General features: G+C 39.8%; 2 protein-coding genes across 5 annotated transcripts in view; one reads left to right on the top strand and one right to left on the bottom strand.

Annotated features, from left to right (window-relative positions):
* LOC147024667 (uncharacterized) overlaps positions 1 to 1,925 on the top strand; it is a 31,043-nt gene extending 29,118 nt beyond the window's left edge. For 2 of the 3 annotated variants that reach the window (XR_015059131.1, XM_085884790.1), the window contains one exon: positions 1,282 to 1,856. Coding sequence is in view for 1 of the 3 variants with exons in the window: in XM_085884790.1 (XP_085740916.1) it covers positions 1,282 to 1,311 (30 nt within the window). In the remaining 2 variants the exon portion in view is untranslated. Of the gene's footprint in view, positions 1 to 1,281 lie in introns of all 3 variants that reach the window. The other variant, XR_015059132.1, reaches the window with a different exon arrangement.
* The window catches only part of LOC147024664 (protein sidekick-2-like), a 656,949-nt gene that overhangs the window by 56,024 nt on the left and 576,716 nt on the right, over positions 1 to 24,209 (bottom strand). For both annotated transcript variants that reach the window (XM_085884787.1, XM_085884788.1), the window contains exons 33-36: positions 5,322 to 5,460; positions 4,916 to 4,972; positions 2,577 to 2,678; positions 1,831 to 1,946 (exon numbers count right to left, since the gene is read on the bottom strand). In XM_085884787.1, coding sequence (XP_085740913.1) covers positions 1,831 to 1,946; positions 2,577 to 2,678; positions 4,916 to 4,972; positions 5,322 to 5,460 — 414 coding nt within the window. The remainder of the gene's footprint in view (positions 1 to 1,830; positions 1,947 to 2,576; positions 2,679 to 4,915; positions 4,973 to 5,321; positions 5,461 to 24,209) is intronic.

Here is a 24,209-nt window from a genome sequence, read left to right as displayed (position 1 = left end):
TTATACGTTTTGATAAAGTATTTCTCACTTGTACCTGCCAGGTCCAGTCCTGTATAAAGTTGCTGATCCATAGAATAAGAGATGCCGGTTGACACTCAGATTTGTAGCTTCTTCAACATTGTGGTTGAATTGTGTTGGATGGAGATGAAAAATTTAAGGAGTGTATCACTGTGTTGTTGGACAGCATTCGTCAGGCACAGGACACAAATTGAAATTTGTCGATTCAATTCACTCATGGCTGGTGAAGAAATCTCATGACAATTCTCTCCAAATACTGCATTTTCAATGAGATTAATGTGATCGGCTGGTAGTCATTCAATTCAGAGGGTTAAGCTTGCTTGGGTCCTGGAACAACAGGAGCAGATTTCAGCAGCAGCAGCAGGATGGAATTTAATGTAAATCCATTAACTGCTGGAAAACAACAGTCTGGCACATAATTTAAGAACCCAGCTGCAGATCTTATACAGGCCAGATGTGAGGATTTAAGTTTTTGAACCGTTTTTCCACTTCATTGACTTTCACGACTATGTGCTGGGCTTCTGTTTCAGAGAGAGCAGAGCACTGAACTGAAATCATTTGTGTCAAATCGGATGTAAAATTAATTGTCATTTGCTGTCGACATTTCGTTTTCTTCCTCGAGAAATGAATCATATTTTTCTTTCTAGAGAAACCTGTTACATTTTGCAGTCCCTGCCAGTCCCTTTTTTTGTAGTTTTCATTGACTTTTGATGACAATTTTGATTGAAGCATTTAAAAAAATTTTTGGCTCTTCATTTGAAAAGCCTTTTTCCTTTCAACAAGGAATGCTTTTAGGTCACTCAAACCCCAGGGTTTTTCATTGACATATATATATATATATATATATATATATATATATATATATATATATATATATATATATATACATACACTTCTACTATTTACCAGGATGTGAAGATAAAATAACAAAAAATACACACACACACACACACACACACACACCTTACAGAGAAGGGAAGAGAGAAATAAAGGAGGTTGGAAGAGACTGCAGTGAAGAGATCGGAGGAAAGAAATGTTTGAAGGTGTGGAAGGAGTTGGTTGTATCAAAAACTTGGCCATTTTCCCCAAAATATATGCAGACAGCTCCTGAGATAGTGATATGAGATTTTGAACAATAAGATTGAAGATAATAACAAGATAAGAGATTGAGGATAAGAAGCACTGATAATTCGAGTGTTCTTGAAGGACGATAATGCACGTCTGTAAACATAATTATCAGAATTTTTCTTCTTTTTTTTTTAGGCACGGAATATCATGAGACTCCAGGAATGATATAAGGTCCTTCACAAAGAACTTCAACACACAACGAGGCCATTCGGCTCACTAAGCCTGTGCAATGGTTGATTGCCCTTTTTAAATGCTGAACATCAAGGAAGGAAGCACATACGATTTTTAAAGTCTTTGGGATGACTTGATGAGGGTTCGAACTCCCTGACCTCCCAGACTCAGAGCAGATGCCCTCACCATTATGCCAGAGTCTGGTACTGAGATAGCCACTGTTTATCGTTTGTTAAAACAGTGTACCTTTCTGAAATGCAGCTTTGATTTTAAACATGAATATTAATTTTTATGACCTATATTAAAGTAAGAAAAAAATGTTGAGGACAACTTACAAGCACAATAAATAGGGTCATAATAAGATAGCATTTGAGCCATTAAGACATAGAAAGACTGGCAAACTGTCAGCAACATATATTATGCTGTCACAGAACTGTCACAGAATGTGTGTGTGTTGCATAATGAATGCATTTTACAGATTGTGGTTGTCTTGCATGCAATTCTTTGTCTGACCTTGTAGGCTAAGATGTCATTTTCTCCATTGTTCTTCTGCGGGGGCTGCCAGCTAAGATGCAGTTGGGTGGCAGTGGCTGAGAGAAGGTGCAGACCACGAGGAGGTGCCGTGGGTACTGAGAAGTTCGGGTGTGACAATACATTTTTATTAAGCGGAGTTTGGGTGGCACTACCTTTTTTCATAGGCAAAATTTTACTGCCCATTCCAAGTTTCCCCGAGGGCATTAAGAGTGAACCACAATGTAAATACTGGCACCACAGCTACAGAAGCCTATGATGTGCATTGAGAATATATCCTCACTAAGGGTGATTTATAAACTAGATGATTTTTTTTTTCAAAACCGATAATTCGACTTTACACTGTGAATCCAACAATGTTGAGACTACCTGTGGTTTCTAGAAACTAAGAATCAGAATCCTTAGTGATACTCACTCCTGCATTCAGATTGAACCTATAACTTGTGGGATGACACTCTTGTGTCCTCATTATGAAGCCACCATCATAGTTGCAATATCTAGCTCTTTCCATCAATGTCTGCCAACCAGATAATCAGTACTTTGACACATATATTTACCTTCAGCACTGTTTCACACCTTTTATATATTATTTCCTATTCTCTCATCAAAAAGTTTATTTTTCACTCCATCTTTTGGAGAGAATACAACAAAGTACTCCTCATCCACCTCAAAAATTCACTTTTTCTCTTCACACAATACTCTTCCCGAAACCATCTCCCACTCCTTACGTGCTTCTCCGACATAGACCTCCCAGGGATCACTGGGTGGACCCTCTCCAGCAGAATTGTAAACAGATAAACGCACCTCATAGTGCCTGTACCGTTCCAACCCTGAAAGAGAGTTTGGAAATCAGGGTGTCTCTGTACAAGTCGGCTGTCGAGGCATTTTATGTGCAGAGATAATCTTTACAATTAAAAGGGAAAATGGATATTTATTTTTAAGTTGAAAATGACAATATTCAAAAGAGATGTCTTGGAAGACCAAGTGAAGTCACAATTTTTAAATCAGCAAAGAAACAATACAAGTGTGCACTATAAAAGGTGTCGTTGAAATTTGATGCACAACTTTCTGTAAAGTGCTGCAATAATGTGAAATATAGCAAGAAGGAATAATTAATCCTTTTAAATGTCTTATATATTTCTCTGCAGTCTGAGGTTCATAAGGTCTTTTATACATTTAATATTGAAGACGAGGAGTTGGAGAAATCATTAGAACAAAGAATAACTAGATTCAAACATCTCAAAATGCAAATCACATCTGCATCTGTTTTGTACTCAAACTAAATTTGAAGAAAACTGTTTTAAAAAAAAACCCAAAAAGTTAAATTTATTAATTCGTCTTCTCCATATTCTCATAATAAGGGTTTGATGAAAATTTAATGACAAAAGCTCAAATGGTAAAAAAAAACAAGGTTATGGCCTGGACAGACACACTGACACACACCGAAGCAAATGCAAAACCTCAGCTAACAAGGAAATTCGAGGCAAGTCATCCGTGCAAATCCCAGGTAAATTGCCTCAATATCTCTTCAACTTCACCCAAGATTTGCCTTGGGTCTGCTTGGTGATCGATTGCATATCAGATGGTATTCGCCTGAGAAAGAAATTGTGTTGCGGAAAATTCTCCCCAAAATTGGTATTAAGTAGAGAGAGCATGCACTCAATGAGCGAATTACCCATGATTTATACCAGAAGCCATTGGCATCATATCCATGTACATTACATGATGTGCAAGAGCATTCCACACAATGGACACTTCTCAAGTATGTGTGTTGTGTGCTTATGATAATTTTGTAAACCCACAGTTTGCTTCTGAATTTGCTTCAACCATAAAATGAATTGAAAGGAATGCTATTTTAAATATAATTTGTACAATGGAACTTAAAATGTAGAAAACTAGAACGGCACTCAACAGAGCGCATACCTCCGCCAGGGTGAACAGTTTATGTTCCTACTGATAGGCTGGATCTGGATTCGGACCTGAACCAAAATCGAATCAGCTCGTTCTTGTCACCTACCCAACTCATCCACCAAGTTTCGTCATAATATGTCCATCACGGTTTGAAATATCATGCTATAGCGTGTATAGTTTTGGCCCTATCTCTCAATTGTGAAGAATCACTTAAAAAATAAAAAAAAAACGATCATATCTGAATCTGCATGTGGATCTTCATTAAAATCGAATCAATTCATCCTCGACACACACAACCTGTCTACCAAGTTTCATCCGAATTCAGACATAAAACAGGGGTGAAAAGAGGTGACGGAGGTAATTATGTTGATGCATTTGAAATTCCAAGAAAACACCTGGGATTCATGCCAGGGTATGTATCTTTGCTCGCTAATGTTCTGCAAACGTCCGAGTCACCCTGGAATAATCACCCGGGTTTCACTCGGCGGTATCGCCTCCGTGTATGGCCATCCTTGTCGTGAATATTATGCTTGCAAGGGAATTAATTCTTTATCTGAAAATCTTGTAGTGACGTTGTGCAAAAATATGAAACAATTGTATCGAGAAGTATAATTTTCATCTTATCTGTATTTTCTTCCTGGCTTATCATGTACAATGAATGCTTGGGATATATTTACAAGGGTCCTTCAAATTTGACCTGGACATTTGTGCATGTGACTCAGCTTGTATGTCTATTATTTAAAAAAAAAATTTGTGGTGTGAGTTTTGCTTCATCTACTAAAGGTCTTTCATTTCGGCATGAATGTCCAGGTCAGCTTTGGAAGCTGGGATGTTGGTGATCTCCTCTCTGTAAAAATGACCTTGTTCATCATGCATCATATGCACAAGCTCCTATTAGAGCCTTAAATGTTACATCAGATAATTTGGTTTCCAATCACATATTCCAGCCCCTCTCTCCCATAAAATTATGCATACATATAACAATTTTTTCTCATGAAGGTAAAATAATGTACGGCCTTCATCATGCTGGCAATACCAATTTTAAACAGGTTTTTTTTTTCTAACATCTACTTAAGATTGGTTTTGCCAAATGTAGTCAATTGAACATTACCAGCAGAATTGAGTAATTCAATATTTCCTGTAATGGCCGTCTTACCTTGCAGCTTGTACTCTGTAAGTGATGAGTCATTCACAGTTTTCAGCATAGTAGGAGCTGTGAGGAGGAGGGGAACAAAGGATGAAAGATGGGAAAGAATAACGGTGGTCATGGTCGCAATATGAGAAAAGATCGAGATAAAGATGAAGATAGAGAAATAGAGAGAGATATGTTACGTGAGTTATAACAAGCGGGTATATTAAAGGAGTGAAATAAGTGGTAAATGTGAGATAGAATGATGAATGTGATATTTCAATCGGGTCGAAGGATTTAAAACATCAGGAAGGTCATAACTAAATAAGGTTATCGAAATAAATTCAGGGTGTAAGAAATGAAAGGGAACATAATTCGATGATCAGATTATTTATTACCAATGAGCAAACTGTCAGTAAGCAAGATGTATCACCGAGAGGTGGAGGTTGTGGATCGGAAGTCAGCTGGATGATGGGCCCAGGGATAGGATTCGGTTCCTGGGGAGATGGTAGTTGTTGGTATCGTAGGGAGTACCCAAGGAGCAAACCGTTCATTGACCCTGCAGGGGGAGGCTGGGAGGTTGATTTTGGTGTATCGGAAGGGTGTTAGTATTCGATAATCGAGGAAGAACCAAGGATAGCTCGCTTTTTAAAGGTCATTAGTTTTGCATTCAAATCATCTTTTATTGTTTTACAGGATAATATGACAGCACTACAGCACAACAATGATGCCTGGCAGGTGAGTATTGTTGCCCTTCCTGTGACTGACTTAGGGTACCATATTCCAAGAAGGAAAGGATTGCAACACACAGCAAACTGTCAGCAGAAAGAGGCAACGGATGCTCCTGTGCAGGAAAATATTACAAAACTACCAATGTCTATTTGTTGCTGATGGTACTCCTGCCAAGGACTGTGCATCCTTCTGGGAATGGATTGTAGTAGTAGTGCATGGTGGCAAAGTAAAGGTTGTAATCCCACAGATTGAATTGACGAGAGGGGAGGGGGTGTATAGCTCATCCTTTTCCATACCTTAAATTACGCAAGAGGAAAGCAAAGGACATCAATACAATACTTACTTCTGGAACATAGGATACAGTATCACAATAGAAATGCATCATTGAAGATGCCATCCTTCTCAGGGGATGTTAAGCAGGCTGTCCTTATGGGCTAGTATTTGCTTGTCAACCCGAGCCAAATTTTACATTCCTGCCATGATCCCAGAGACAGGGAAGGTAATTTAACAGCAGTATAGCTGTACCTCCAGAAATTTGACAAAACAGCCATGATGTGCTGCATATACATGGATGAATAAAATGAGTTTCCTTTCAAAGTGCTTAAAAAAACAAAAAAGTTCCCTTTCAAGGAACTACAACACAGGAGGAGGTTATTTGGCCCATCAAAGTCTGCGTTAGCGTTGCCAAGTTTTGGTTGTTTGTCCGTGCTCTATCTTTCTACAATGCAGAGTATAAAGCAAGGAGGCAGCACATACCATTTTAAAAGTCTTTGGTATGATTCGGCCGGGGTTCAAACTGCCGACCTCCCACACTCAGAGTGGACACTCTAACCATTACTCACCGAGTCTGGGTGAATTAAAGATTGAATACATAAACATACAGCAACACACACACACACACACACACACACACACACACACACACACACACACACACACACACACACACACACACACACACACACACACACACACACACACACACACACACACACGAAGTTTTTGCTATATACATAGAACACATGTACAAGTCCTATCCTGTTTAGCAAAATATTATAACAGCTCGGGGAGGAAAGTAGATCCCAGTGATGTATTTGTCCTATTATGGAACAACTAAAAATGTAAAATCTCAACAAAAAGTGGCGAACCAAAACAAAAATTTTTTTTTGCTGAAAACCATTGAAAATTATTAATCACAGTCTCATTTGAAGGGCTAAAAAAAATTTTAATTTTTTTTTTTTGGCCAACCACAAAGTCCTGAAAAAAGCCCCAAAGCGTCGATTTTCGATTTTTGCCAGTGACGTCACACATTTAATCCACCTTGATCCAAATCGGTGGGCTTACATGGAGAAACAGTGTATTTCGAGTTCGGATTCTGATACTCAGTCCACCATCATCGACAACTCTGAAGGTTCTCAGCATGACAAAACTGATCAGTGGGATCTTGAAGAAACTATTGGAGACAAAATTAGTGATGGAAACACTTTTGGGGGAATGATGAAGCCAAATCGTTTTGAGCCTTATGCGAGCAATTCAGATGAAGATGACGACAATGGAGGTGTTAGTGAAGATGAAAACGCCAGCCGGTAGCATGTTCACTACAGATTGGTAGGTTTTGTTTTTTTTTATGTTCAATTGGCGGTTTATAAGGGATTTTGTATTAATTGATAAATCAGTTGTATTACTCCAGTAGAAACATGGCACGACAAGAAACGGACACAACACAGACACGGCACAGCACGGACACCGTCGACAAAATTGGTGACTAATGCTGTATCCCACCATCGCAGACTAACCAGGTGTCCTGTATGTTACGGGATTGTTACATTTTATACTTTCCCTGGATACCATTTGTGTCTGTGATTATGCCGTGTCGTATCCTACCATCGTGTCCGTGTCCATGCCGTGCACATGCCCCCACCGCAGTGGAAGGGGAAGTGGTTCTGGGGGGTGGGGTTGGGGTGGTGGTGAGTATTGTGGGGGTGATGGTTGATAGGGGTTTGCGGAGGGATTGTGGAGGGGGAGTGATTGCTCATGTCATACATATGCCGGAAGCTGGGAAGAGATGGTGTAAGTTTCAAGCGACGGCTGTTTCTTCCACTTAATCATGGTGAGGTCATCCTCTCTCAATTCTGGTGGATAATCCCAAGATCTCGCCATCTCTGTTGTTTCATAACAGTGCTCTACAAGACGTTTCGAGCACAAAAGCAAACACTTTGTAGGCCTCATCCACACTCGGGTATTTCGGACAAACCTCGTCCACTGGCTAACTGAAGGTCTTTCGGCCATTGGTGTTGGCATGAAACTATTTCCGTTTGTATTACTACAATCAACCAAGGACACATCGACTCAGCATATTTGTGGGAAAATCAAAAATTATTCGCCGTTTGAGTTAAATCATACCGCAATGTAACCAGTAGACAGTACGAATGGTTGACCCCGGGATGCGACGTCATGACTAAGCGTGAAGAAGACAATTTCGACTTTTAATTTCAAAATTACCGACTTTATTAATAGCAAATCGGGAAAAGACGCGTCATATCTATTTTGTAGGGTAGCAAGCTTGGGATAGATTAGCGTTGAGGTGGTCTGAGAGTTTGGGTTCCCCTTTAAAAAAAAAAACAACAAACCCCAGAAATGTTTCCATTTTTAGACCCAAAAGCTTGTTCTGACAACCATTCATCGCCAACACCAACCAATCCTTTCACTATCTGCAAGCTGTATGCCACATATCTGTTGTTTTTGTTTTTCTTTACTCCAGACATCTTCAGTCTGAGTTTCGCTTCGTATATGTGGGAACAAAATGCTACCTTGATGGCAATTATGTCTTCCACAAATCCCACCGTGGGGCAGTGTGATTGCTTATTTGGTATTGCCTACCACTGTGCTGTTCATGTCCCATGGAGTTGGATCCGAATAATGGCTGCCATTCTGTAGGTGTGCAAACAGGTGTTCATCATTACAGAATGTCTACTTTTTGAGAAGGCAATATAAATCATTATATATATTTAAATGTGTTTACTTATATATCCCAATTGCCTACAATGTACCATAATTTTTTTCCATAACCTTTCCATCAAGTGTGAGATTTGCACATCAATTTACCTGATGATCATCCATCCTGTGTATGTTTAGGATAAAAATGGAACCCAATTGGAAACTGTACATGGAGGAAACATCTCTGACCCCCATTGACTGCAAGTCAGATTTTTGACTTTAACATGGGTCATGACTTCTTGCACTTCCGGTTGAGGGTTCACTTGCAAATTTCAAAGCTCCTGACTGTAGAACACGATAAGTGCTTATTTTCTGTTGTTTTTCATATTTGTTATCATTATTTTGTCGGATGTTGTATATTTCGTATCACTTAAGGTTGCAGTTGGGCTTGTAGCGATTAGCCGGTAATTATATTGCTCGCTGCACAGTGATCGATGTCGACCTATGAGTGGAAGAATGGTGTAGGAAGGAAAGTTTTGCATGTAAAGGCCCGGTCACACCTTGACGTTTTAGCCAACGTATGCCGATTTTTGAAATTTTTTTCTAAAACGCTGGCACACGTTGAATACGTTATGGGTAAGTTTTGTATACGTTCAGAGCACGCTGAAAAACACTGCCATACGTCGTTGTACGTTTGCTTTAAACGTTGTACTTTTCGGTTGTCCTCAAATTTTTGCATGCTTGAAATTTCACGACGTATGCTGGCGTATGAGTCACACGTTCCGCTACGCTGGCCACAAGTTGTATCCACGGTCTGCGATCGTTGACAGACGTCAACACATGCTGCTTGTAAGTTAATCATAAGTTGAGACACGCCGAGGTAATGTTTAGCGTACCTGAAACTTATTTCTAACCTATGATTAACGTGTTGTTGGCACGTTACGCAATCGTTGCCACACGTCGACAGACGTTACTTTTAAGTTACTCATAGGCTGAAAGATGTCGGTATAATGGATCGTCCTTGCGTCAGCGTCAGCGTCCACGGCCACGGCCAGGACACTTATTTGCAGCATTCTTCAAACTTCTCTTCGGCATGACGAGGATGTTCACACTTCGATGTCTAGCTTGGCTATGATTCCAATTGTCCATCGGCAGCATCTATTTAAAATAGTCGAGTTTGACCGTTTTAACACGTTCAGAAGAAATGCTTCAAATTTCCAAACCCCAGCGTCAAAAAACAAAGGCGAGTGACGGCAATTTAAATCGTTCATTGTAAACAATGAAAATAGCTGAGTGGTACCGTTTAAAAGTCGTTGAGTGTAAAAAAAAATCCAATTGTTGAGCGCAAGCGTCCACTTTCAATAGTGGAGATGCAGCCATTTAAATCGTTGAGTGGCAGCCTATGAATAGCAAACCCCACGTCACCGGCAAAGATAAACTGCCGCACGATATGGATAAGTTAGGCTATCGTTGGGCATAGTTTGTGAACGCCGGCTACACGATCATTATTTGTTGGTATACGGTATCTATAAGTAATCAAAGTGCTCTATGCACATTATTAGTTCATTGTGCATTTGTCCAACCCGTTATGAATAGACCTAAATCGTAAAAACAAGCAATAGCTCATTGTTGAAAAAGCCCCATAAAAAATTAGCCGTGAAGAACTTCGAACAATGGTGCAAAGATGTCTCCTACCCGTGGACACGCGGACGCAAGGAGGATCCATCAAAACCCACACCCTCCCCCTCACCTACTACTGCCAACATGAACAAACTACTACTAATACGAATACTGATACTGATACTGATACTGTTACTGCTGACATGGACATCGACTCAAAAAGGACTCGAAAACACTGTTGGGTTCCCCTTTTATGAGCAGCATTTTTATATACCAATTCCCAAAACCGCTGGGAACACGTCTTTATATGGCAGTTGTAAGCTAGAAACACGTTAATTTATTTTTTTTGTCGACCGGAAGACATCATTGGAATACGTCTACATACGTCAATATGTGTTGGGACTACGCAAAGAATTGGTTCAAAGCACGTCAAACATAAGTTAGAAATAAGTTTCGCGTAAAAAAGACATTACCGCGACGTGTTTCGACTTATGAGTAGCTTATAAGTAGCCTTTGTGGACGTGTGTAAGCGTCCACATATCGTGTGTACAACTTATCCCCATCGCATGCGGAACGTGTGTCATACGCCAAGTTCGTCCAAAAATTTTGAACATGTTTAAAATTTCTTGACGTACTCTACTTACTACGACGTATGATAGCGTACTTTAGCGTTGTACTCACGTATACCAAACTTACTCGTACCGTATTTGACGTGCCCCAACGTTTTAGACACATTTTTCTTAGGTCGGCATACGCTGGCAAGATCGCCAAGGTGTGACCACGATGTTGACACTTCCATTTCTACGGCAGTTATGATTCGAATCGTTGTGCATCAGCCTTTTAATAGGCTACGTCACGACATCGTCGGCAATGCGTGCAACGCGCTATGCCTAAGTTAGACTATCGTTGGGCAAAGGTTGTGTAGGCCGACAACAGGTTCAGCATTCGTTGGTATAAGTTATCTATAACACAACGAAACGTTCTGTGTCCGTTATCAATGCGTTATACATAAGACCAAGTCTCTATTAATACGTCCGAATCTTTAAAAAAAAACATCAAAAAGTTCAACGTAAGCCAGCGTTTTACATACATTTTAATACGTTGCCATCGCTGGCTAAAACGTCAAGGTGTGACTGGGCCTTAATAAACAGTGGGAATCATTTTCAGGGCAAACGGAATGTTTCCAGAAGGCTGGCCAAATGCTAAATAGAAAGGATGCAGCAAGGTTTGAATTGGGATGGAGGAAGGAATTCAGATTTTTTTCGACTAAAGGAGGGTGGAGAACCGAAAAAGAAGGAACTGATGATGTAATTGTGATTGGTAAGGCCAGGCATGAAAATACATTTTCAGGAAAGGAAACATTAAATATATTCTATACCATTGCCAGGAGTTTAAATCATAAGATGGAAGAGCTTTCGGCGAAAGTAGATAGCGAGGAGTACGATATAGTTGCAGTGAGTGAGACATGGTTTAATGAGGAGAGTAACTGGAGGCCAGGATTAGAAGGCTACAAGGTGTATCGGTGCGATAGGAAGGAGAAAATAGGAGGAGGAGTAGCAATCTGGGTAAAGGACAGCATTGCATCAAGAGAAAGGGGTAATATAAAGGAAGGAATTAATGTGGAGGATCACTTCGCTGATGGAAGACTATGAGAGGGGGGAGAGAGGTTGAGGAGTGGGGGGGAGAGAGAGAGAGAGAGAGAGGGGGAGGGGTGGGTGGAGAAGGAGGAGAGGGTGGGGGAGAAAGAGGAGGGTGGGTGTGAGGAGGGGGAGAGAGGAGGAGAGGAGGGGAGAGTAAGGATGGGGAGCGAGGAGTGTTGGAGGAGGGAGGAGAGATTGAGAAAGGGTAGAGGGAAAGAGAGAGGAGGGATGGGGAGCGAGGAGGGGTAGGAGAGCAAGGAGAGGGTAAGATAAGACAGTGTGATGGGAAAGAAAGACAGCATGAGGGAGGGAAAGGGAAGGCAGCCTGAGGGGAGGGGAAGAGAAGTCAGCATGAGGGGAGGGGAAGGCAGCCTGAGGGGAGGGGAAGAGAAGTCAGCATGAGGGGAGGGGAAGAGAAGGCAGCGTGAGAGGAGGGGAAGAGAAGTCAGCATGAAGGGAGGGGAAGGGAAGGCAGCATGAGGGGAGGGGAAGAGAAGTCAGCATGAGGGGAGGGGAAGGGAAGGCAGCCTGAGGGGAGGGGAAGAGAAGTCAGCATGAGGGGAGGGGAAGGGAAGGCAGCATGAGGGGAGGGGACGCAAAGGTAGCATACTGGTGCATTACCAGTGCAAAAGTGTTTTCAATTGTCGATTGCAAAAGGGAACTTGTTGCTGTTGCAGACTTTGGTTTCTTTGAATCCGTATTCTCAACCGTCACTAAGAGGTTCGCTCTCTGGTGTTTGGTTTTCAAATGTTTCAAATGTTTCAGAATGTTAGACATATTATAGTGATGAACAAGGTCTAATGAACAAAGTGAGCATGCAACTTTTGGACTGTGATCTTCAAACATCCCAAAATAGTTTAAATCTGCATTTCTGCACCTTTCAAACAACATGTTGTCAAAATTTTATCAGTCAATCTATTGCTTACCTGTCCGTTAGCAAAGCAATCAGCACACCTTACTGGGCAACTCTAAATGCCTTGCTATTCATTTAAAAGGAACATGCCCTTTGGTCATGTTAGTTTTCAAGTAATTCGTAATTTCATCCGATTCCGTACACAACTTTTTCAGAAATTGTGCTATATATATATATATATATATATATATATATATATATATATATATATATATATATATATATATATCCCTGTGTGTCGTAAGAGGCGACCAGGGTTGCGTCAGGAAGGGCATCCGGCGTAAAACCTGTGCCAAATCATTATGCGGATCATTGATCCGCTGTGGCGACCCCTAACGAGAGCAGCCGAAAGAATAAGAAGACATATATATATATATATATATATATATATATATATATATATATATATATATATATATATATATATGTGTATGTATGTATGTATGTATGTATGTATGTATATATATATATATATATATATATATATATATATATGTATATATATATATATATATATATATATATATATATATATATATATATATATATATATATATATTTGGCCCTATATCTCAATGGTGAAGAATCACTGGAAAAAAATTCGATAAGCCGGATCCAGATCCGGATCTTCACCAAAATCTAATCAGGTCACCCTTGTCACACATGCAACAGCTCAACCAAGTTTCATCCGAATCCATCATCAACTTTTTGAGATATCATGGAATATCATTTTTAGCCCCATCTCCCAATGGTGAATAATCACGTAAAAAATTCTAGTAGCCAGATCTGGATCCAGATCGTCACCAAAATCGAAAAAAAACACCCAGGCTGTCCACAAAATTTAATCTGGATCCGTTCACAACTTTTTAAGATAATCGACACGCAAATAAACAGACAAACAAACAAGCAGTCATAGACTGGTACTTACGAAATCGTCAACTTGACCTCTGACCTTGTCTAATAAAAGCTGTCTCTTGAGAAGGTAGCGACACAAACCCGAAGTTTCTACGATGATTCTGCACCAAACCATCAAAAATCGAATGTTTTGGATGTTTGACCTCATGGTGACCTTGACCTTTGACCGATTTTGACCAAAACTTAAGCAGCACTAGCCACCACCCTCCTGAATCACGTGGTGTAATTTGACATTGGAAGCTTCTTCTGTTCTCGAGATATCATTTTTTGGATGTTTGACCTCACTGTGACCTTGACCTTTGACCCATTTTGACCAAAATCTAATCAGCACTAGCCATCACCCTCCTGAATCACGTGGTGTAATTTGACATTGGTAGCTTCTTCCGTTCTCGAGTTATCTGTACCAAACCATCAAAAATCGAATATTTGACCTCACTGTGACATTGACCTTTGACCAATTATGACCAAAATCTAATCAGCACGAGCCATCACCCTCCGGAATCACGTGGTGTAATTTGACATTGGTAGCTTCTTCCGTTCTCGAGTTATCGTGCCTACAAACAAACAAACAAACAAACAAACAGAAACGGAAGGCATCAATATACTTTCGAAATCTTTAGATTTCGTAAGTAACAAACAAACAAGCAGTCATCGACTGGTACTTACGAAATCGTCAATTTGACCTCTGACCTTGTCTAATAAAAGCTGTCTCCAGAGAAGGTAGCGATGCAAACCAGAAGTTTCTGCAATGATTCTGTATCAAACCATCAAAAATCGTAACGTCGACCGAAGCAAAAATCTCCATTTCTCCACGCAATTATATCTGAACGTAACTCAACGACGCGTCTGCTGGAGCGCACTGCATCATGGGACAACCCGCGACGCGTCGATTGAAATATTTTTTATATAATCTTAAAACGTCTCCAAAACATCCGATTTTTATCAGAATTTCGACAACCGAGTTTTAAGCGTCCTAAGCGATCGCAAAAACCGAAGACAAAATTAAAATCGAAGTTAAAACGAACTCGTAATGTCGAGCGAAGCAAAAATACTCCATTTCTCCACATGAATTTACGGAATCATGTGTGACCTCACTGTGACCTTGACCTTTGACCAAAATCTAATCAGCACTTGCCATCACCCTCCTGAATCACGTGGTGTAATTTGACATTGGTAGCTTCTTCCGTTCTCGAGTTATCATGCCTACAAACAAACAAACAAACAAACAAACAAACAAACAAACAAGCAGTCATAGACTGGTACTTACGAAATCGTCAACTTGACCTCTGACCTTGTCTAATAAAAGCTGTCTCAAGAGAAGGTAGCGACACAAACCAGAAGTTTCTACAATGATTCTGTACCAAACCATCAAAAATCGAATGTTTTGGATGTTTGACCTCACTGTGACCTTGACCTTTGACCGATTTTGACCAAAATCTAATCAGCACTAGCCATCACCCTCCTGAATCACATGGTGTAATTTGACATTGGTAGCTTCTTCCGTTCTCGAGTTATCATTTTTCGGATGTTTGACCTCACTGTGACCTTGACCTTTGACCGATTTTGACCAAAATCTAATCAGCACTAGCTATCCGCCTCCTGAATCACTTGGTGTAATTTGACATTGGAAGCTTCTTCTGTTCTCGAGATATCATTTTTCGGATGTTTGACCTCACTGTGACCTTGACTTTTGACCGATTTTGACCAAAATCTAATCAGCACTAGCTATCCGCCTCCTGAATCACTTGGTGTAATTTGACATTGGAAGCTTCTTCTGTTCTCGAGTTATCTGTACCAAACCATCAAAAATCAAATATTTGACCTCACTGTGACCTTGACCTTTGACCAAAACGTAATCAGCGCTAGACACCACGCTCCTGAATCACGTGGTGTAATTTGACATTGGAAGCTTCTTCCGTTCTTGAGTTATCATTTTTCGGATGTTTGACCTCACTGTGACCTTGACCTTTGACTGATTTTGACCAAAATCTAAGCAGCACTAGCCATCCGCCTCCTGAATCACGTGGTGTAATTTGACATTGGGAGCTTCTTCTGTTCTCGAGTTATCTGTACCAAACCATCAAAAATCGAATATTTGACCTCACTGTGACCTTGACCTTTGACCGATTTTGACCAAAATCTAATCAGCACCAGCCATCACCATCCTGAATCAGGTGGTGTAATTTGACATTGGTAGCTTCTTCTGTTCTCGAGTTATCGTGCCTACATACAAACAAACAAACAAGCAGTCATAGACTGGTACTTACGAAATCGTCAACTTGACCTCTGACCTTGTTTAATAAAAGCTGTCTCAAGAGAAGGTAGCGACACAAACCAGAAGTTTCTACGATGATTCTGTACCAAACCATCAAAAATCGAATGTTTTGGATGTTTGACCTCACTGTGACCTTGACCTTTGACCGATTTTGACCAATATCTAATCAGCACTAGCCATCAGCCTCCTGAATCACGTGGTGTAATTTGACATTGGTAGCTTCTTCCGTTCTCGAGTTATCATTTTTCGGATGTTTGACCTCACTGTGACCTTGACCTTTGACCGATTTTGACCAAAATATAATCAGCACTAGCTATCCGCCTCCTGAATCACTTGGTGCAATTTGACATTGGTAGCTTCTTCTGTTCTCGAGTTATCGTGCCTACATACAAACAAACAAACAAGCAGTCATAGACTGGTACTTCCGAAATCGTCAACTTGACCTCTGACCTTGTCTAATAAAAGCTGTCTCAACAGAAGGTAGCGACACAAACCAGAAGTTTCTACGATGATTCTGTACCAAACCATAAAAAATCGAATGTTTTGGATGTTTGACCTCACTGTGACCTTGACCTTTGACCGATTTTGACCAAAATCTAATCAGCACTTGCCATCACCCTCCTGAATCACGTGGTGTAATTTGACATTGGAAGCTTCTTCCGTTCTCGAGTTATCATTTTTTGGATGTTTGACCTCACTGTGACCTTGACCTTTGACCGATTTTGACCAAAATCTAATCAGCACTAGCCATCACCCTCCTGAATCACGTGGTGTAATTTGACATTGGTAGCTTCTTCCGTTCTCGAGTTATCTGCACCAAACCATCAAAAATCGAATATTTGACCTCACTGTGACCTTGACCTTTGACCGATTTTGACCAAAATCTAATCAGCGCGAGCCACCACCCTCCTGAATCACGTGGTGTAATTTTACATTGGAAGCTTCTTCCGTTCTCGAGTTATCATTTTTTGGATGTTTGACCTCACTGTGACCTTGACCTTTGACCGATTTTGACCAAAATCTAATCAGCACTAGCCATCAGCCTCCTGAATTACGTGATGTAATTTGACATTGGTGGCTTCTTCCGTTCTTTTGTTATCTGTACCAAACCATCAAAAATCTAATATTTGACCTCACCGTGACCTGGACCTTTGACCGATTTTGACCAAAATCTAATCAGCACTATCCATCAGCCTCCTGAATCACGTGGTGTAATTTGACATTGGTGGCTTCTTCCGTTCTCGAGTTATCTGTACCAAACCATCAAAAATCGAATATTTGACCTCACCGTGACCTTGACCTTTGACCGATTTTGACCAAAATCTAATCAGCACTAGCCATCACCCTCCTGAATCACGTGGTGTAATTTGACATTGGTAGCTTCTTCCGGTCTCGAGTTATCATGCCTACAAACAAGCAAACAAACAAACAGAAACGGAAGGCATCAATATACTTTCGTAAGTAACAAACAAACAGAAACGGAAGGCATCAATATACTTACGAAATCTTTAGATTTCGTAAGTAACAAGCAGTCATAGACTGGTACTTACGAAATCGTCAACTTGACCTCTGACCTTGTCTCATAAAAGCTGTCTCTCGAGAAGGTAGCGACGCAAACCAGAAGTTTCTACGATGATTCTGCACCAAACCATCAAAAATCGTAACGTCGACCGAAGCAAAAATCTCCATTTCTCCACCCAATTATTTTATATTATTTTATCAAAGTCACAAAACGGTAATATTCGGCCATCCACCAACAATTTTTACATAATCCGACGGCTCAGTGAGTCAGGCATGCGACGACAACCTTTATTGGGATAAAAAATGACTTTTAAACACCATCTTTATCGAAAACACCGTCAGAGCGCACACCGAAAATCTTTACGTGACTCAACGATGTGTCTGCTCGAGCGCACTGCATCACGTAACGACCCCTGATGCGTCGAGTGAAATATTTTTATACAATTTTAAAACGTTTTCCAAAACATCCGATTTTTACCAGAATTTCGACAACCGAGTTTTAAGCGTCCTAAGCGATCGCAAAAACCGAAGACAAAATTAAAATCGAAGTTAAAACGAACTCATAACGTCGAGCGAAGCAAAAATCTCCATTTCTCCACATGAATTTACGGAATTATGTTTGACCACACTATGACCTTGACCTTTGACCGATTTTGACCAAAATCTAATCAGCGCTAGCCATCAACCTCCTGAATCACGTGGTGTAATTTGACATTGGTAGCTTCTTCCTTTCTCGAGTTATCGTGCCTACAAGCAAACAAACAAACAAACACACAAACAAACACACAAACAAACAAACAGAAACGGAACTGATCAATATACTTACGAAATCTTTAGATTTCGTAAGTAACAAACTCACAAACTGAACCGACCAACATACTTGACAAAATCGTAGATTTCGTCAAGTAACAAGCAGTCATAGACTGGTACTTACAAAATCGGCAACTTGACCTCTGACCTTGTCTAATAAAAGCTGTCTCTTGAGAAGGTAGCGACATAACCCAGAAGTTTCTACGATGATTCTGTACCAAACCATCAAAAATCGAATGTTTGACCTCACTGTGACCTTGACCTTTGACCGATTTTGACCAAAATCTAACCAGCACTAGCCATCACCCTCCTGAATCACGTGGTGTAATTTGACATTGGTAGCTTCTTCCGTTCTCGAGTTATCGTGCCTACAAACAAACACACAAACACACACACACACGCAAACAAACAAACACACAAACAGAGGACGGAAGTCATCAATATACTTACGAAATCTTTAGATTTCATCAGTAACAAGAAGACGATGTCATGCAGAGCACGACATTTGCAATATCCAGACAACAAATTTGTTCTCAAAAATAATTGGTGGTTGAATTCAATGACCAAATATGCAACTCCTTTTCAAATATCAAGTCAATCGGTTGAAAATTGAGGATTTTAGAAAGACCACCTTATTTGTTGACCTTGGGACGATTTTGTCCTTTTGGTCCATGCTGACCTCAAAAATAAGTGGCTGGTTAAATTCAGTGACCTGATATATAAATCCTTTTCAAATTTCAAGTCAATTGGATAAAAATTGAGGATTTTAGTAATACAACCTTAGTTGTTGACTTTTGGCCTATGTTGACATTTTGGTCTATGTTGACGACAAAAATAATTAGCCAGTTGAATTCTGTGACCTGAAATATAAATCCTCTTCAAATTTCAAGTCAATTGGATGAAAATTGAGGATTTTAGAAATCTCACCAATGATATTGACATTTGGCCTTTGTTGACCTTTAGACGTTTTGACCTCATAAACAATAGGCTTCTTCCTTCTGACAAACTCTACCATGTGGTGTCGTTTCGTGAAGATCTGTTTAAAATTGTGACCTGTAGGCGACAAACAGACACACAGACAAACAAACAGACAGAATAACAAAATCGACTGACCAATGTACTTGAAAAATCATCGATTTTGCAAGTAACAAGGAAAAGGCGTCATGCAGTCCACAATAGTTGCAAAATCTACCTCCCTCTCCAAAGATTGCCATGGATAAATCAAAATGGCCATTTCATTAAGATTAAAATTCAAGATCTTAATTAAAGCTCAGGTCAATCGGATGAAAATTGATTATTTTTCAGATTGAAATTGATGATTTTAGAAGTTTGACCTCAAAAATAGTTGCTTTTCCAATTCAGTGATGGTGGATGCAAATCCTGTTCAACTTTCAAGTTAATAGGATGTAAATTGACAATTTTAGAAGTTTGACCTTGAGTTGTCCTTTGACCTTTTGATCTCAAAAATGGTTGGTTTTCCATTTCAGTGATGTACCATGCAATTGCTGCTTTATTTGCAAGTCAATCAGATGAAAATTGATGATTTTTCAGATAAAAATTGATGATTTTTGAAGTTTGTCCTTGAGTTGACCTTTGACCTTAAAAATACTTGGTTTCCAAATCCAGTGATACAATATGCAAATCCTGTTCAAATTTCAAGTTCATCAGATGAAAAATGACGATTTTAGAAATTTGACCTCAAGATGACCTTTAACCTCAACATTAATGGGCTTCTCAGTTGAGACTACCTTTACAATTTGGTAACGTTTCATGATGATCAGTTTAGAATTATGACCTGTCAGCAATAAACAGACAGACAGACATACAAACAAACAGAATATCGAAATTGACTGACCAATATACTGGAAAAATCTTCGATTTTGCAAATGATGAAAAATTACTCAGAGAGTGACACTTTGCGAAACGGAGTGGCACTCGGGAGATCACATACCTCTGCCAGGCTGAATAGTTTAAATTTTGTTTCCTATTGTATCCTATTGGATCTGAATCCGGGCCTTAACCAAAATCAAATCGGCTTGTTCTTGTCACCTAACCAACTCGTCCATCTAGTTTTGTCACAACTCATCCACAACTTTTAGATATATCATGCTCTGCATAGTTTTTGGCCCCAATCTCTCAATGGTGAAGGATCACTGGAAAAATTCTCGTTTCTGGATCCAGATTCAAATCTTCACAAAAATTGAATTAATTCTCCCTAATGGTGCTCCCAACGTGTCCACCAAGTTTTGTGTGAATACATCCATAACCTTTTGAGAGAATGCGCTACATATCGTTTTTGGCCCCATCTCTCAATGGTGAAGAATCGCTTGAAAAAATCTCGAATCCGGATCCGGATGCAGATCTTCACCAAAATTAAGCGTTGCTATCCTTGGCCGGTCACCTACAAATTCAAAAAACTTTCAGAACGATTGCTTGAAAAGTGTGGCTAAAAATAATTTGACAAAGAACAGTCAGACAGACAGAGACAAGTGCGACAGACCAACACACTTGGCAAATTTTATTTTTTTTCGCCAAGTACCAAACAGATAAACAAACAAACAAACAAGCAGTCATAGATTGGTACTTACGAAATCGTCAACTTTACCTCTGACGTTGTCTAATAAAAGCTGTCTCTCGAGAAGGTTGCGACGCAAACCAGAAGTTTCTACGATGATTCTGTACCAAACCATCAAAAATCGAATATTTGACCTCACTGTGACCTTGACCTTTGACCGATTTTGACCAAAATTTAAGCAGCACTAGCCATCACCCTCCTGAATCATGTGGTGTAATTTGACATTGGTAGCTTCTTCCGTTCTCGAGTTATCGTGCCAACAAACAAACACACACACACACAAACAAACACACACACAAACAAACACACAAACAGATGACGAAGTCATCAATATAGATTTCGTAAGTAACAAACAGACAGGGGTGAAATCCTAACCTCTCTCCACCTTTGGTGTTGAAGGTAATGATACACAAGTTATATCAATATATTGCTGTAACGAGTTATTTTATCTCACTTATTTTGAGAGTTTTAATAAACATAGTATTTGAAACGAAAGGAGATTTTTAGCCTCAGGTGTTTCATCAAGCGACATTTTGTACATTCTGCCGTGGTATCCTGCAAAATACGAAATAATAAAAAGTTTCAAAAGTAATTTATGTAATTGTCCCACGAATTTTATTTCCATTTGCAAAGCCATCTGATTAATCATTCACATTGAAGCCAATTCCTTCTCAGCCGTGTTTCCACTTCTCTCCCACATATCATTGCAGGGAACTTAAAGAATGGTAAAACTGTTAATTACCTAGAAAACAATGTTATAGCAGCAGTTTCTTCATTCTAGTACATTAAACAGCACTACAAACCTCAGTTCAAGAATATTATGAAGTTATTGTGCCAATTATACTGTAGTATGACATGCTGTAGCAGGCTATGGTATGAGGCAGGATCTTCATTGTGGAGTCTGCACATGCCTGAAAGTTTATACTTCGTTGAAAGTGGCTTTTGATTTCCTCAAAGAAGCATTCCAGTTTGATCTTTCAAGGATACTGGATTTAGCAGAAGTTTTGGAGATTGATCGTTTGAGATGTAACTCATCTCGGTGAAAGCTGCTCAAGAAGGCTATTCTTGCTTTGGGTAGGAGTGGAAATTGCCAATATAATTGTGGCAGAAAATATATTCACTTTCTGATGATATGCTGAAGTGCACAGACTTGATGCCAGTTTGATAACAAAGTTTTATACATTGATTATGCTGAAAAATAAGCCAACAAACCAAATCACAAATATGAAACTGGAAGATCGGCAAGAATTGCAGTTTGTTAGTCATTCAAACCGGATTTCTCTCATTTTGATGATTGAAAAACAGATTTCCCATGAGATTTACTGTACTCATAAACTTTCACATTTGTTTCCGTAAAAATCTCCACCTTCCTTGTTTGAAAATTTGAATAAAACTACGAATAATGTATATAGTTAGTGTACACATAATATAATTTCCCTTTAAATATTTGAAAGCGAAACATTTGCTTCTTTTTGTTGCTTTGGTTGTCCTTTTCTGGTGTAAAGATCAACAGCATATCGGCCACATAGTTAGTACTTCGTAGTCCGGGGGCTGGGAGGATAGAGAGAGTTAACTCATACTGTATTCGAGTTGTTCAGCTTGGGTCCAAATGTCGACCCAGCTATCAACTGTCACCCTGGTGTTTTGCGAGCATCAATGTGTGGTGCACTCTGTCCATCAGAAGAACGCCCAGATGATTCATCTGCCAGAACTGATCATTGGTGGACGTTAAAGATACCTTTTGTGAAAAGTAGGTGAGTTATTACTGGCATGCTGAACAAATTACAAATCCCTGCCACAGTCTAAGATCAGGCTTGGCTCACCGGTTCCAGAAACACTTGGCCCAAAAACATTCTCGTCGGCCAATCTCGAAGGGCATTTGGTAGAGCGCATACCTCTGGGACATAATGCCTGATCCACGAGAACATACATGTGGCACAATCCATTTTTTAAATATCAAGCTCTGTATCGTTTTTTGGCCCAATCAATGGTGAAGAATCACTTTTAAAATTAAATAATTCTCGCATCCAGATCCGTTTTCGGATCTTCACCAAAATCGAATCAATTCGTCCTTGCCACACACCAAACCTTTCCACCAAGTTTCGCCCGAATCCGTCCCCAACTTTATGAGATACCATGCTATGTATTATTTTTTGCTGTATCTCTCAATGGTGAAGAATCGATTAAAAAATTTGAGTAGTCAGATCCAGATCTTCACCAGAATCTAATCAGTTTGTCCTTGTCACACACCGAACATGTCCACAACTTTTTGAGATATCCTGCACACAAACAGACAAAAAGACAGAAATGGGTGAAAACATAACCTCCTTTACCTTCGGTGGTGGAGGTAACTAGAACGGAACTCGGTAGAGTGCATATCCCTCACGGCTGAACAGTTTATGTTTTCTATCCCGCTGTTGATTCGTATGCAGCCTGTGGCTGCTGGTTGCATCATTTTCTGGAAGTGCAGCTGTGCCGCTGATGCAGCGCCCATTACAAGTAAGTTGGAACTGTACTCATTTTGCCGACCTCGGAAGGATGACAAGGTGTCAACACACCTAGTAATATTTAACGGAACGACAGGGGCTCAATCTCATGATCCTAAGATCTTAAAAAGCCAGCCACCCCAACCGATAAGCCAACACCAAGCTTTTATCCTACTGAGAGGTCAGATCTGGATCTGGACCTGAACCAAAGTCCAATCGGTTTGTTCTTGTCACCGAACTAATTCATCCACCTAGTTTTTTTTCATAACTCGTCCACAACTTTTTGAAATAACCTGCTATCTGTATGTTGTTTTTGGCCCCATCTCTCAATTGTGAAGAATCACTGAAAAGGTTCAAAAAGGTTCTTCATGAAAATCAAATCGTTCGTCCTTGTCACACACACACCCAACCAAGTTTCGTCCGAATCTGTGCACAACTTTTTGAGATATCGTGTGATATATCGTTTTTAGCCCTATCTCTCAATGGTGAAGAAAAACTAAAAAAAATTTTTTTATCGGATCCGGATACAGATTCGGATCTTCTATAAAATCAAATCAATTCTTCCTTGTAACACACCCAACCTGTCCACCAAGTTTCATCTGAATCCGTCAATAACCTTGTGAGATATATCGTGTATCATTTTTGGCCCTCTCTCTCTCAATGGTGAAGGATCACTCAAAATTTTCTAGTATCCGGATCTTCCCAAAATCGAATGCCTTTGTCTTTGTTACACACCCAACCTGTCCACCAAATTTCGTCCGAATCCGTGCACAACTTTTTGAGATATCCTGCTCATAGACACTGACAGATAGACATGAAAACATAACCTCCGTCGACCTTCAGTGGCAGAGTTAATAATGATAATAATAGTAATAATAATAATAATGATGATGATGA

This window comes from Eptatretus burgeri, chromosome 6 (genome assembly GCF_056783735.1).
Source record: "Eptatretus burgeri isolate ZD-2024b chromosome 6, Ebu_testis_v1, whole genome shotgun sequence".
Lineage (NCBI taxonomy): Eukaryota > Metazoa > Chordata > Myxini > Myxiniformes > Myxinidae > Eptatretus > Eptatretus burgeri.
Note: the sequence above shows the minus strand (reverse complement) of the source record. Positions and strands in the feature narration are given on the sequence as shown.